The following is a 16,401-nucleotide window of genomic DNA, read 5'->3' on the forward strand; positions in this document are numbered from 1 at the left end:
GTTTTAATAATTGCAATTAATTTTTATTTGTTGCTCCTCTGCAGAAATGTTTAAATCGGCCGATTACAGAAAGGGAACAAAGATAATATGCAGAAATGGTACACATACTGTACATAAAAAAACACATTCATTTAGCTATTCAAATAACGTATTTAATACAAGTTAATATTTATTTTCCACTTTAGAAAATAATTATAATTTAGAGCTACTGTACTTGTTTGGACAAACAAATGGCTCATCAACCTTTCAATAGTTGCCTTTGGGTTTCGTTTGCAGATGCATTGTTATACAGTACATTTCAGACTAATATATTTAGGAAAAAACATCTTGTAGTGCAGTAAGACAGAGCAAGAAACTACATTTTTCAAGATTTTGGCCTAGATTTAATCAGATCAAGCATTAACTGTCGGTAGCCCACACCCGCATAGCTGATGTTTCTGGCGGTGTCATAAGTGTAACTGCGTTGGAGCTGTCAAATCGGTGAGCAGCTGCTCTTGATCATTGTCACGAAACCACACCCATCCCACTCGCATTAGAAGTTCAGAACGAGAAAGTGTAGGCTATATAGAAACAACGACACTCAAATAGAAAATCATTAATCGATTAATTTCTACCAGCCTAATCGAGGTGTAGATGACATCTCACATTCCAGTGTTCAAAATTGTAAACATGGCTGCATGGCATTTCTCTCAATGCGACTTGGTGCCACCTATGGCAATGTCCGCTTTAGGTATAATGCCAGGAGCCACTTGTGGATGTGACAGCTCTACCGCAGTTCCACCTCCAACACCAACAAAGCAACCGGCAGGCGGATGCTGGCTAAAGCGGATCTGATTGAATAGATCCCTTTATCAATTAATTTGGCTTCCGAAAACACATCAGCTGAAGCATATTACAGGATTATGGTTTGTGTTATGTTTCAAATGACCATTGTTGTCTGACGACAAAGCATACAGGTTAAATTCTCATTACAATTCATAACGTGAGTCTCCCAGGGCTAAGCATTGTTTTGTCAGGTGCATATACTCTGCCCAAAAGTGCATTGTAGCTTGTCCTTAGAGGATAACTATTGACTTGAGAAAATACTACCATTGAGTTGTATCACTGCTGGAATATACAGATGTATGTTTGTGAAATGGTCTTAAATCAACCAACATAAACAAGTTCTGCTTTTCGCGGTCTCACTCATTACCTACGTTCTTAGGTACAGATCAATGAACAAGGCACCTCTAGCATTTTTAAGCATCAACACTGTCATATGAATAAGCAGCACATTACACACGGCAGCATTCAGGTTTCACCTATCCTTCACTTTCAACGAAAACGGGTCCCTTCAATGTATTGGTTTACGTTCATCTATACACAGTACAGTTCATTCCTTTTACAACATTCATAATGTTATCATGAAAATGTGCTTCTTCCATCAAATGAAATCTTACATTCTGAAGAGGGACTACAACACAGAGCTAAGGGAAACATTTCTTGATCTCAAATGAGTAGTCTGTGAAATGGAAGTTGAAGAAGCAAACATTTTCCACCATGAAAACATGACGGTGAGAAACAAATAAAAGTTTAGAAATTCAATAAATAATAGTAAGAGCTTTGCTGAAAGCAGAGGTAACATAATCCAAAAAAAACACAACCCCTAAGCCACTGTTTTATCCCCAGCTATTACCACCTGAGAACATCTTTAGTTTTCTGGGCTGAATCCTGTTCCGTACACATGACCTAGCCTGGGGGGCGGAGGGGGCAGTGAGCCAGTGGCGGGGCGGGGGAGGAGCTAGCGGAGTGGATCTGTGACAGAGCTGGGCATCGGGGCAGGGGAGAATGTAAGAAAGGAAGGGGCGTCTGTCTGACTGTCTGCTCTGACCTGACTCCTCCATCTCACCTGCTATGGCCACGATGAGGCGGGCATCAGCTAACACTCAGCTGGGCGAAGCCAATCAACTTCACGTTGTCTGGGATCTCAGTGTCATCACAGCCAGAGACCTGATGGAGGAACAGATCAACAGGGTTGGTGTGGGCCATGAAATCCTAACACTTGCGTACACCACAACATTACCAGACATTATCCAACACCCAATGAACAGCTGTACACTAACAATACAGATTGGTTTTGGGACTGATCCTACTTTAAGTAGTAAGCCACTATTTAACGGATTAATATTATTTTGACCTCTTTTGCTCTTAAAATCCTATAAACCAAGAAAACTTGAAGTACAGGAGATTTGTCCCCTTTTTAAAGGGCCATGAAGACATGAGAGCAGAGTGGAGGAATTACAGTCCTTCAAAAGATCATTTGCCAATGAAACATTTACGGCGAGAGCTTTGAAAAATATCTACACTATTTCACCTACAGCCAAGGTGGTAGAACAATGTAATTCCTCCATTTGATAGTAGAAAATGCTTCATATCATCCGTGACTACGTCTTTAACAGCTCTATTAATTAATACATCAAGGTATCTTTCATTACTGTTGTTACTAGAAATCATGTGAAACAAGCAATGCAAAATGCACAAAGACAACTGTAATTTCCCTTCAGGTATTCATTTAATCTAATAACTAACAATATTCTGATGCAACATCTTCTACTGTGAAGGGTTGCAGTGCAAACTACTGTGCTGTGCTTTGAACTGAGAAAGAGAGGATATGTTCCTTGTTAAAAGCTCTATGATTATGTTGCACAGGTCTGTGTTGCATTTAATCATGATGATATTGGCATCCTGAGACCTGGGGGGTTTCACAGGCAGGAAAAGCTAAAAGTGATCCAGAAATATCACAAAGCTCCCTTTCATGTTCAATGCTTTTTGTAAATGAGACGTGCTGTTTGAAAAAAGAACATACAACAAACAGATAATTATTTTGTCTGCATTTGAGTTATTGGCATGGCTAACTCCACAAAAGCCCTTTTACATTTGTATTTAACTAGGTAGGCTAGTTGAGAACAAGTTCTCATTTACAACTGCCGAGGTTGGAGTAGCCAGGAGGAAGGCATGGCCAGCCGTTGAGAAATGCTTGTTGAAGTTTTCGATTATCATGGATTTATCAGTGGTGACCGTGTAATCTAACCTCAGTGCAGTGGGCAGCTGGGAGGAGGTGCTCTTGTTCTCCATGGACTTTACAGTGTCCCAGAACTTTTTGGAGTTAGAGCTACAGGATACAAATTTCTGCTTGAAAAAGCTGGCCTTTGCTTTCCTGACTGACTGTGTGTATTGGTTCCTGACTTCCCTGAACAGTTGCATATCGCGGGGACTATTCGATGCTATTGCAGTCCGCCACAGGATGTTTTTGTGCTGGTTGAGGGCAGTCAGGTCTGGAGTGAACCAAGGGCTATTAGAAAGGCCTGCTCGCAGAAGTGTTTCAGAACTAGAGGAGCTTTTGCTGAAATATAAGTGGTATTTTATTGAAAGTTCATTAGGAGAGTGAGTGTGGCTAAATATGGCTAAATTCTAAACTCGTTATGCTCCTATGCTGACCCACAAGAATGCCTTATTACTGGTCAGACACATTCAGAATGGTTTGAGTGCAGTCTTGTTATATATTTTTCACATCGCTATCCCCCTGGAAGTGGTACAGCATGAGTCAGTGGCCTGATGTCTGCCCGCCACCAGCAATTTAGAGCGGAGAATGGAGAGAGATTCTGTCACTCCCCGGATAGACTGGTGGGTCTATCCTGTGGTATAAACCCTCTTGGTAAAACGTTCGGAATTGTTCTCTGAGCGAAGATAATTATTCTCACTGTCGGAATGTGTAGTGAAACCACGAACATAGTTCAGTGTTTTTAGTCGATATTTGGAGTTGAGTGGCTGTGTGTGATTTCGTGCCGTCTAGAACTGGAACACTGTGTTAACAAATTGAAATGGGAAAGTGCTCGGGCCAATATATTTAACCAGCCATGCCCCAGCCAGCAGCACAGTCTGGATGCTGCTGCACTAACCCCTCTGATGCAGTTCTGCACACCAGGGAGTATCTCCAGCGACATTCACCAGCTGCTGATAAGACGTACATGGCAGAAAGGTCAAATAGTGATGTACTGTGACCAACCGCACAGATGTTGTTTACCTCATCCACACCTTCCAAAAGGGTGCTAATAAATAGCCCTAATATTACAGCAAACCCACCGGGAGCGGCATTAATTGCTCCCTTAATTCTTCTCTGTCGAGAATTTGCATTGTTCCGCTCGTTGTCGATCAATCACATAGTGGTGTGCACAGAGGGAAGCATATGTGCAGATTAGGAGTGTCAACCATCAGTTATTTCACTTAGAGGACAAAGTCAGTGCCGCAACACTGTCATCACAGGTTTCTCCCATTCTCTAGCACCAGTGCTCATTTGGGATTTGAATGTGTCAGTATTTCCAGACACCACCACCCTAAAGCATTGTTATTTAATTGGTGTGAGACATATTTTCTATGTAGCTTGAGAGTTGTGGAAGTCAATCAATTTGTGTGATGTAACGTTCTGGTTTTTGGAAGCGTCCCTCTTACTTAATGTACTGTAGCTAGCTTGAGACATGAGGTGGTGTGACATTTATCATCTGGGCACTCACCAGTTTAAAGGTCAACACTTTGTAGGTAGTCGGGTCATCTACAATTTTCTGGAGGTTAGCAGCAACTGAAAGGTAATGTCATATATAGAGTATGTGTTACTAGTGTTATTGCACAGTCACATCAGATTATCTACCATAGATCAAAACCGTACATCGCTGCTCTTATACCTCTCATTGACTTTGAGAGGGATATGATTCTTTTGAAAATAACAGTCCTAGGTCAAATACATTTTGCCCGGTAAAATAGTCCCAAATGCACCAACTCCCGAGTTAAATCAAACGCATCTCAAATACTTTCAAGTATTTTACACATGTATTTGACCTAGGTATGGAGAATACATGCTAAGCATGTGGGTTTAAATAAGCCCTGCATTACATCAGAAATCAAGGATGAGACTTTTACCGACAACAACATCGTGTCCATTGACAAGGCCAGCTGAGAAAAGCTCCTGGGAAACCCCATCGGCAGTGTCTATGGAGAGAATAACATACAACATTAGAACCAGGTGAGAAGTTAACATGTGAAATATAGTACTACACTTCAATACAATATCAAATGGTGCTAACAACCACATTCTAACATTAGCTTCTTCATTGTGTGCACCTCTTACCTCGGCCAGGGGTGAACTCAAACCGGATGTCATTCAGCTCCTTCTTGGAGTTCCTGGCGAGAGAGTTGGGAAGGTGATAAATATTTAAGATGAGTCACATGTGAACAGACAGTGGGTCCAGGACCTGGTTAGCCTGTTTGTGCTTTACAACTCCTTGGCATGACAACAATAGTCAGAGGAGTTGGCTACAATACAGATCTGGGGCCAGGCCAAGAGTCCCCGTGTGTTCTATTTGATTCAGACTGTCTGAAAAGGATCCTGACAAGCAGACCCTCAGGAACGGAAAGAGTGGAAAGAGACAGCCCGTCTGCCACATCGACACTTTAACTCTCTAAGCTTCACACACTGGGCCATGTTAAGCCCATCGTTTTCCTAACTAACTGCTTAAGTCAGTGTTACTTCTAGCTACTGTAATATCCCACCTGTATTTATTTAAGGACGACACAGTTGGTGTAGCATTAGTGGTAAAATGTTTATACTTGCACGTGACTCATGTATATTAAATAGGCTGCAATGTAAAGCCCAATAAATGTGATTATTTTGAGTTGCCATGATGGGGGTAAGTCTCATGAAGAGTTCCAAAGAACAGCTGACTGATGTTTATAGTAAACAGCAGCCTCTCTGTGCATTGGCCAAACCCTCCTTCTGGTCTGAGTACCAGTGGTGAACATGCATACTGTACAGGTTGGGCATATATAGCCTATTGTGGTGACTACAACGTCATCAAATCAAACGTTACTGGTTGCTTACACACATATTTTGCAGATGTTATCGCAGGTGCAGAAAAATTGTGTTTCTCCAACAGTGCAGCAATACCTAACAAAACAAAACACACAAAACGAGCAATGTCCGAGTCGGGAATATAAATATAAAGTCCCAGTCAAAAGTTTGGACACTTTAATTGTACTATTTTCTACATTGTAGAATAACACTGAAGACATCAAAACTATGAAATAACACACGTTGAAACATGTAGTAACCCAAAAAAGTGTTAAATGTCAAATATATTTGGATTTGTTTAAGATTCTTAAGTAGCCACCCTTTGCCTTGATGACAGCTTTGCACACTACTGGCATTCTCTCAACCAGCTTCACCTGGAATGCTTTTAAGGAGTTCCCACATATGCTGAGCACTTGTTGGCTGCTTTTCCTTCATGCTGCAGTCCTATTCATCCCAAACCATCTCAATTGGGTTGAGGTCGGGTGATTGTGGAGGCCAGGTCATCTGATGCAGCACTCCATCACTTTCCTTCTAGGTCAAATAGCCCTTACACAGCCTGGAGGTGTGTTGGGTCGTTGTCCTGTTGAAAAATAAATGATAATCCCAGTAAACGCAAACCAGACGGGATGGCGTATCGCTGCAGAATGCTGTGGTAGCCATGCTGGTTAAGTGTGCCTTGAATTCTAAATAAATCACAGAGTGTCACCAGCAAAGCACCCCCACACCATCACACCTCCTCCTCCATGCTTCACGGTGGGAACTACACATGCGGAGATCATCCGTTCACCTACGTCACCGTTCACCTGCGTCTCACAAAGAGACAACGGTTGGAACCAAAAATCTCAAATTTAGACTCATTTCATGTTGATATGTGTCTGCTACTTGAACTATGTGAATAATTTATGTGGGCTGCAATTTCTGAGGTTGTTAACTTTAATAAATGTATCTTCTGCAGCATAGGTGACTCTGGGTCTTCCTTTCCTGTTGTGGTACTCATGACAGCCAGTTTCAGCCATCAGCGCTTGATGGTTTTTGCGACTTCACTTGAAGAAACTTTCTTGAAATGTTCCGTATTCACTAACCTTCATGTCTTAAAGTAATGATGGACTGTTGTTTCTCTTTGATTATTTGAGCTGTTCTTGCCATAATATGGACTTGGTATTTTACCAAATAGGGCTATATTTTGTATACCAACCCTACCTTGTCAGAACACAACTGATTGGCTCAAACACATTAAGAAGAAAATAAATTCCACAAATTACATTTTAACAAGGCACACCTGTTAATTGAAATGCATTCCAGGTGACTACCTCATGAAGCTGATTGAATGCCAAAAGCTGTCATCAAAGCAAAGGGTGGCTACTTTAAAGAATGTCAAATATAAAATATATTTGTATTTGTTTAACACTTTTTTGGTTACTACATGATTCCATATGTGTTATTTCATAGTTTTGATGTCTTCAATATTATTCTAAAATGTAGAAAATAATAAAGAAAAACCCTGGAATGAGTAGGTGTGTCCAAACTTTTGACTGGCACTGTATATGTATAGCAGTGGAGGCTCAGAGCCAGTGAATTTAAAAAATAAATAAATATTGAAACATTAAAGTCATCCTTTTTAGATAAAACTATACTAAGGTCACCAAATAATTGATTAAAACAGTGATTTGCAATAATGGTTTATAGTAGCCTCATGGCTGGTTTCCATCCTCCTCTGGGTACATTGTCTTCAATGCAAAACTTCCAGAGGATGTCCTCCAACCTATCAGAGCTCTTGCAGTATGGACTGACATGTTGTCCGCCCAATCAAAAATAATTAACCTAATACTAAAAGCATAAGCTACAGCTAGCTAGCACTGCAGTGCATACAATGGTGTGAGTTGTTGACTAAAAAAGAGAGGAAGACAATATTTAAACAGTTTTGAACAAACTAATTTCTTTTAAAAAATGGAGACACGAGAGAGAGAGTGTGCTAGCTATATTTCATTGTATTTTTTCCACTTTCACTTAGCTAGTGACTGCAGCTAGCAAGTTTAGTCTACTCAAACACATGGCTCAAACAGAGAGGGATCCTATGCTAGCTAGCTGGCTAATGGCATCCAACACTGGAACTCTTCCAAGTCAAGGTAAGCTTTTGGTTTTATGAATTTATTGCCACTGGGGCCCACTGGTGTAACTGCTAAACAGCTTGCTGATCACTGTACTGCATGATTGAAGCGGGTTTACTAACAAGTTAGTTCTAGTAGCTATGTTGACTAGCTATGACAGTAGCTAATATGGTGACAACAATGTAGGCTGTGTGTAGCGGTTATGATATTAAGGTTTGGCTTGGAAAGGTTTTTTCACCTGGTCACAGATAGCTGATGTGTAGTGCACTCAAGTCCACAAGCTAAGGAAAAAGATGAAGAGGAGAGCGCGGAGATTCAAGAATAAATTATACAATGGGCAGAATTATTATGCTGTTTGTATGTGCCTGCTATAAAAGTGAACTGTGTTCGTGTGTGATCAGTGGTGTATTCATTCCGCCGATCATGTTGAAAAACATTCCTTAAATGTAAGCAAACGTAACAAAACGGGGATAAACATACCTGAATTTATTATGACGTGATCAAGACAGCAGGTAAAATTACTGAACCAAATCAACAACAGAGAACAGATCGTGATTGGATTGTCCTACTCCTTAGAATATCATGAATGCCAGAAATGTAAATGGGAAAATAACACTTTCAGGAAATTATTCTAGAAGTAGGCTAACATGATTATGTTAAGAAACTTGATACCGTGTGTCAGCAGGAATAGAGTCCATTAAAGACACATCTCAAGAAGTAGATATGGTAACTGTGCTAATGCAATTTTGTACTTGCGGCTGTGTAAGACTGACATATTTGGAGATTTGATTTGGATTTGAAGTGTCCTTGCAGTGGAATGACCAGAATAATGTACAACGTTTAAAAATCACTCAAACAGTGTAATTGTCGTTGTTCGTTAGTGCTGAGCGATTCATGCTTTTTTGAGTTTGGTTAGGTTTTCAGTTCAATTATTTTTTTAAGATTACGGTTTTCAATGTAGATGTTTTTTTTCAACATGTAATGCATTATGAAGTAATGACATCACAATGATTTTACAACTTTATACACGGAAATTCCAAATCCTAAAATAGTGAACATTCAATTTCCAAAACATTGAAAATATTCCATTGTCTGTGTCATGGTCCACATTCGATAGACATCAATGGAAAAATAGGACATGACTAAGAAATAATACAATATTTTAGTTGTGTATATTACTTAGTTTTGATGACTTTATTATTTTTCATTCCTTAAAGTCATCATCTCATCTCTGCTCAGGCATAAGCATGAGCATTAGCAGCTACCATGCTGTGTTGTCATATGTTGCTGCCTTGCTATGTTGTCGTCTCAGGTGTCTCTTTATGTAGTGTTGTGTTGTCTCTCTTGTTGTGATGTGTGTTTTGTCCTATATTTATATTGTATTTATTTTTTATTTTTAATCCCAGGCCCCCGTCCCCGCAGGAGGCCTTTTGCCTTTTGGTAGGCTGTCATTGTAAATAAGAATTTGTTCTTAACTGACTTGCCTAGTTAAATAAAGGTTAAATACATGAAGAAGAAAAAAAAACTCCATGAAGGCCATCCAGTGAATTTCCATATTTGTCACATGCCCGATTGATCCTTTCCTAAGGTCAAATGAAGTGTTGAAATGCAGCTGAAACATAGAATATAGCAGCTCAAATGCGTTGTATAATTGATTTAATGTAAAACAGGTAGAACCTTTTAATCTTTCAGAGGGTGATAGAAGTATTACAGTAGCAGGAGGTTGGCTGAGGATAATCATGTAAAGGGGGACTTGTAGTTTTACTAGTTCCATTTTGTGTGAAGGAAACATCTGTCTGTGAGCTCCCATCTGGCTATGAACTAAAGCAGCCTACTAATTCATACAGCTTTCTTATACAGCAACTTCAAACCAGCAATGATGCATAAAGTTCCATCTGCATGTTTATCCTATGTCAATTTTACACTGTACTACCCCATCTTAAATTCTCTCTAACATTGGCATTAATACAGTACATGGAGTCAGTATAACAACAGCACAATGACTGGTAGCTTCAAAAGGAGGGGAGTGGCTGGGCAGGCTACTGTACACAGCGTTGTGGGAGTGGGATTAAATTGGGCTGTACTTAAAATGCATAAATCACATCCATCTCCGCCCGCCTGGTAGCTCTTGACCTACATTTTACAGGAGATTTTGTAAGGAACATGCTCCGACACATCTGTGAGGGCTAACTTAGTTCTGCGAGATAGAGAGAGATAGAGAGAGAGGCAGTAGGAAGAGAAGTAGGAGTGGATTTCCATCAGCTGTCTGTGAGTCAACTTTACTTGTCCAATTCTGCAGATTCACAACTAGAGAGAAGTCAGGGGTGAAACTTGAGTTTAGCAGATGGATGTAGGATGAATAAGATCTCTCCAGTTCATCCACGGACAGTGGGAGAGCGTGCTGAAAGTGTTTCTGCGGCCACATCTGTGGCAGAGGACCTGAGCCCTGCGTCTCCAACTACCAACTAAGTCCTCCTCCAGAGAGATCGGCAGCAGATTCCTGGAAAGTCCCTGTCAGATTACATTGTAGGAGGTAAATAGATCGCAGAGGACAGTTGGAGCTAAGCCGCACACACAGATTGAGAAACCGTTTAGAAGTTTTAGGGATTTTATGTGCTACTTTTAAAAACGTCAATCTTCCAGTCTTACTAGGAGTGTTAAGATTTTCTTAAACAACTGTGTTACTATCAACCCATCAGCACAGGGACAGAATAAGCCATGAATAAACAGACAGAATAAACCATGATTTTGCTCAGTCAGCTTCAAATCCCAGCATCCCACACCTTCCAAATGAATCACCAGAGACGTCAGTGGGCACTAACAAGCATTGGGGCGATTGGAGTGTTTACCAGGTAAAGCATGAGCTGAAATAATTAATATAGAGAGGTCTTCTATCTACTAAAATAGATTTCCCCTGGTAGGCAAAGGGGACTCAGGCAAACACTTGACTGGCAAACACAGAGAGAGTGCCATTCAAGGAGGGGAGAATCTCCACTGTAAAACATGACAGAATGTCATCACTCCCAGGTCCCCTGAGTAATTCAAGTAATGTTTGTCTATAGAACAATTTAATACTTCTGAACTGCACTCTGACACTGAAGCTGTTTGCAATGTGTCCTGTCCAGACTTATGATTGGTATGTTGGGGAAAGTTAGCTGTAAAGCTCTCTAGCACAGAGAGCGTTCACTGCAGTTCAAGGCCGAGGCCAGGTAAACAGATGGTCTGTTGTGTATAGACTACACACAGGGACTGACAGTGACCAGAAATCGGCGTTGACATTTCTAACACACCGGCCCATTTTTTTCCTTGATGACCCCACACCTGCCCATTTTATTCGTTGAGGCCCCCATTATTAGCCAGTTAATTATAACCCCCCCCCCCCCCCAAAAAAAGAAAGTTAGACAGGCCCACCAGGATAAAAATGGACCAGCCTATCTGATATTTGTCCGAAATGTCAGATGGTCACTCCGCCCCTGACTACACAGGAGAACTCTAAATCCTGTGTGGCATTGACAGGGAGGTTATTTCTTAAAACACCAACAAACAATCAATACAAACATCTGGGGAGTGTTTGGAGTCAGAGGGAAAGTACTTCAGAGCTCCGGCCTTGGAAAAGCCTACATGAACGGGCCCACTGTGTGAGAGGAGATAGTATTAAATGTGCTAGTAATTCAATTTTCAAAATAAAGGAGAGTAATTTGACTTCCTCGTGTGTTTTAATGAATGAGTTTACACACGGCAACGCACAATAATCAAAACTTTTTGTCTGAGTCTACACAAGGCAGGATGGGCTGCGTGGGCATGATAACACCAGCCCATGGACAGACGGAATAAATATGCCACATCTGCCTGGAGCTCTATTGGTTAATTGTCTGACTTCTATCCTCCCATGATTACATACCCTATTGAATCAGCAATCAATTGCCAGTGAGGATGAAACGTCAATATCTGTGCCAAAGTCTTTCTTTCATGGAGCAGATCAAATGTTCAATTTCTTCTGTACAAAATAAAAAATGTCAACTCCCAGGTCATTCAAACTTTTCCTGTCATTCTTATTGTCTTTTAATAGAAGTTTCCTGCCGGTTCCAAGTCCCCCAACTAAACTATTGACTTCACAACTGCCACCAGTTTGCCGCCAAAATATTGACAACAAATACATAGACTTAGTCAAATAAATACAAGTGTAAACATTTTTTAAAGGATATTATGCTGAAACCCTCATATTAAGCACCAATGGTATTCACTAAATTGATGGTTTATATTTAGGATGTTTTACAGCTTTGTCATTCTGCTTTATTTTTTAAATCATCTTATTTAATTATGTCATATATTTTACATGTGATAAGGCCACACAGAGAGCCAGACATAATTACAGACACCTTAGATAATCTGAAGTACCCATAAAGGCCACTAGATATCTTGTGTTAGAATACATGAAATCCTTGAAAGATATCAAAATTCTGATAGTTTCCATGTAAAATTAGAAAGTTTCCAGTAACATACCCTGCCTTTGCAACCCTAGCCGTGGTCAACTCACCATAGCATCCCATCTGAATACAATTCTCGAAAGAACCTTAATTTATGGGTTCACGCTAGCATAAATCCCTTTCTAATCAGCCTTAACATCCTTATCAGTTTTGGGAGGAGAATTTATATAGTCTTGTGTTTGTTCTTTCAGATGCAATTAAGTTTCTCAAATTAGTTTTGTATTTTTACCCAAGAGAACCCCACCACCACACGACGCAGCTCTTATACCACCAGAGCTCTGTTCATGGTTTACTCTCAGTGAAGCAATTGTTGGATTAAAACTATAATTACATTTGAATCTGCATTGATTATTATGATTACAAAACTGAAGCCTAAGAAACTTGTCAATGCAAGTCTTTTGTAAAAACAACGAGATACATCTGGCTACTATTGTATGGAAGAGTATAACATAATATTACGATCGGTGGAACGTGGTGTGTCCCATCTGACTGCCGATCAATCACTGATTCAAAGACGTACCTAGAAGAGAGTGATTACTGTAATTCCATTGTGACTGGAAAGAGACAACGCCGGCACTATTCCATATGGGCTTAAATAATGCTATAGGTTTCAGGTTGAATCAGGTTAGATAGCTCCAACAATTTCCCCGTCTGTTTCCCACAACATAAATTCACTTTGAATGGAAATAAACTACACTTATCTCACTTGTCCTACTATTATGTTAACTAGATAGTCAGCACAGAAACAATGGAAGAATTGTACGAAAACATTTCCTATGCTCCCTGGGGATGCCCTATGAATTATTCAAAATATCATTCCTTTCTGTGATTCCTTTCACCAAACATGCACCCTCAGTACCCTCAGTACATTTTCTACAGGGACCTCCTAGCTCTGACTTTTATGAAGCTTTAGCCTTAATCCTGTTGTCAAGCTCTCACTAAAGACACGTCGTTAAAGACGGATTTCTGGATTTCTAACATCTGTTCCACCCGTCCTCTCAGACAAAGAGGTCGGTCGTTCTCCGCATCTGTCCTTGCGAGTACGGCTGCATCCAAAAAGGCACGCTTCAAAAGTATTCCCCCTTTTTACTGTATCTGCTTAAGGACCTGTTTGTCACTCATAGTCTGACCAGTGCCCATGTCATCTCCTGAACCTCTGGGGACTGGGTACGGTAAACGTCTTTTAGGCTGATGCATTACAAACTGTAGTGGCAAACATATTCTCTGTCAGGCGAAAAGAGATGGTGAGTGTAGATGATGGTGTTATAACGGAACACTTGTTTTACTGCACTGACTCAGGACTGTGGAGAATATATAGTATTGCGTTATACCAGTTTACGACATATTCAAAAGCTGTGCAATGTCACCAATGTAATTCAGCCCAGCGAATCAAATGTAATGTAATGCTCTTTCAAGTGCTCCCAGAACTGCTTTTACAGTTCATGGACTAAATGGGGTTATATAGAAATCTCTCCGCAAATATATCCACATCATAATTCTACATAAAGTGTCAAAACCGATTGCAACAAAGCCCCATTATTGCTCTGTGGGAGATTGGGAGTTGACAGGGCTAAGCTAAAGCCATTTGAGTTTATCTGAACAAGTCCTTCAGCCAAAGGAGGGCTTGAAATTGAGAGTCCTGATAAATGTGCTGCTCTCCCTGGGCTGCTGCATGACAGGGACTGACTGTTTCAGCACAGATCAGAGGTGTGGATCTTGTCAGTTTACTTTGGACTTAATCTACCAAGACACACGTCACTGCAATCCTTTTGCTGTGGCGAGACTGCCCTCAGCGCAGAGCAGGATTGGTTTAATACATAGCACATACAGCAAACCACTTATTAGCAAAAGATACATCGCTCCCCATACACTGCCAAGGAAAACAGCCTGAAACGGCTGCAATGAATAGAACCACGGCCACTGACAAATAACGACAGCCCCACTGCTCACAGAACTGTCCATTTATTTACATGTAAAGGTTAGAATAATTACACTTCTCCAGTAGCCAGCCCTCCAGTTGGCCTGCTGTTGGCATGCAGTGGAGAGGATGGCTTTGTGTGTTGCACAGTGGGCCTGGGGAGGGCCCTTCAGATGCTGCCTGCTATCTCATCGACCCAGAGCCTACTATGCTACACTGCACCCAGTGCTGTATTTTGCTCTTCAAGGGGCAGCAGGCAGACTTCAAACTGTCCAGAAATACTCCATTGTCCATGTCTGTGGCAGACATCTGTGTGTGTGCGTGCGTCATAGTTTTGCACATTTGCCTTGCATATCCTGCTTTCAGACGGTGTTTAAACCTGCTTCCATTTTGCTGTGGGGGAAGTAAAACGGATTTAAAATCAATGTAATAAATATAAACTGCCATCCTTTTGGGAAAGGATTTGACTGCTTGGAGGAGTCTGAAGCCTAAACGAAACTAGTTATCATACATGTATCATAAAAGGACAAACTATATCAAGACTGAGCCTAAATCTAATCCTAAACCTATTCCATATTGGTCACAAGTCTTGCTACAGCCTTGAATTGTCTTTTAGCAATAGGTATTTAACCTGGCAGATACGTCCCAGTGGCTGAAAGTGTCTGGACTAGCTGAATTGAAGGTGAAGTCAGATCAGGTCAGTGCTGGTAAGTCTGGTGGCAGCGCAGGTCATTAACAGCCCTCTAATTCAGTCCCTGAGAACACAGTAATGTGGAGCGGGGCCAATGGAAAGTCAATCGAGTGTAACACTCGCCCTCTTCCAACCCAACCTCTCGGCCAGATTAGAGAGACCAGATCCTCGGTTAAGTCAGATCATCTCTTTAGAGAGCCAAGACATCCTTATGTCATCATTAGGTCTATGAGCAGCAGGGTACATGTTGAGTGATCCTCAGACCTCTGTTTGGGTGAAGCGGACTTAAGGAGGATGAGGCCAAATTGAGACTCTGCTTACCTTAGCCTTAGGACCATATTTAGAGCACCTTGAATATAGGGCCCTGTGTTCTTCTCAAATGGTTGAACCTGTAAGTAAAGAGTGAGTCAATAAAGCCAGAAAGTACTCAATATCTCCTGGAGCATTAAAAAAATATAACTGACTATACACCGGTTAAACTACAAAAGCAACAGAAGAATACATCAGTTATATCACACAAAATACATTCAATATATACAGTGTATTGTATTGATGTATTCTGACAAGATCGTTGAGTTCTGTTTTTGAGGAGGCACAATCCTTTGACTGGGCCCTGACTCAACAAAGTAAGAACCACAGTAGCACTTATGGCCTCGAGCCATATCACACTTTCTGTAGCCATGGGGACAGTGTTGTGTAGGCAATGAAGCTTGCTTGGTTCCTTGATCTGATCTACAGGCTATGCATAAAGTAGTCTATTTTGTATTGATAAGTAAATACAATCTCAGTGACTGTTCAAACAACAATGTAGCCTTATCAATCCCCCCAAAAATATATTTTGTTTAGAAGTATTAACTATTGATTCCAGGCTAGTGGACCAAAACTTGTGTGAATACATTCAAGTAGCATATCAAACTAGGACAACGTTGTAGGTTACACCGGCAAGTATAAGAATATTTGCCAGGGCATATTATTTCATTATAAATCTGATTATTTTACATGAAGATGTGGGAAGCTAAAAAGTTGTTTAGCCAACTTGCTAGAAAGGGAAGACAGCAAGACAAGACTCTTTTTTTGCTTTCACAACAAATAAGACAACAAGAATTCACCCAAAAAAGGTATTTTGTTAAGAATTAATAACTCATTTTTACAGGCTATTGTGAAACTATAGAACTTGCTGTAGCCAACTAGCTAGCCATGTGCTTTTTTCTCAATGGCCAAAACATTACGTTTTATTTTTAGTTGATATGGGAAAGATCACAAAAGCAGCATATCAAACTGAGATAATGTTTTAGGTTATGTTTGAGGTTATTATT

At 40.6% G+C, this 16,401-nt stretch overlaps 1 protein-coding gene across 1 annotated transcript in view; it reads right to left on the minus strand.

Annotated features, from left to right (window-relative positions):
• The window catches only part of LOC139406018 (STE20/SPS1-related proline-alanine-rich protein kinase-like), a 28,366-nt gene continuing 11,965 nt past the window's right edge, over positions 1-16,401 (minus strand). Inside the window, exons 14-18 of the mRNA XM_071148481.1 lie at positions 15,407-15,474; positions 5,162-5,214; positions 4,954-5,022; positions 4,551-4,615; positions 1-1,989 (exon numbers count right to left, since the gene is read on the minus strand). Coding sequence (XP_071004582.1) covers positions 1,915-1,989; positions 4,551-4,615; positions 4,954-5,022; positions 5,162-5,214; positions 15,407-15,474 — 330 coding nt within the window. The 3' untranslated portion in view covers positions 1-1,914. The remainder of the gene's footprint in view (positions 1,990-4,550; positions 4,616-4,953; positions 5,023-5,161; positions 5,215-15,406; positions 15,475-16,401) is intronic.

The sequence above is a fragment of the Oncorhynchus clarkii genome, chromosome 3, assembly GCF_045791955.1.
Source record: "Oncorhynchus clarkii lewisi isolate Uvic-CL-2024 chromosome 3, UVic_Ocla_1.0, whole genome shotgun sequence".
Classification (NCBI taxonomy): domain Eukaryota; kingdom Metazoa; phylum Chordata; class Actinopteri; order Salmoniformes; family Salmonidae; genus Oncorhynchus; species Oncorhynchus clarkii.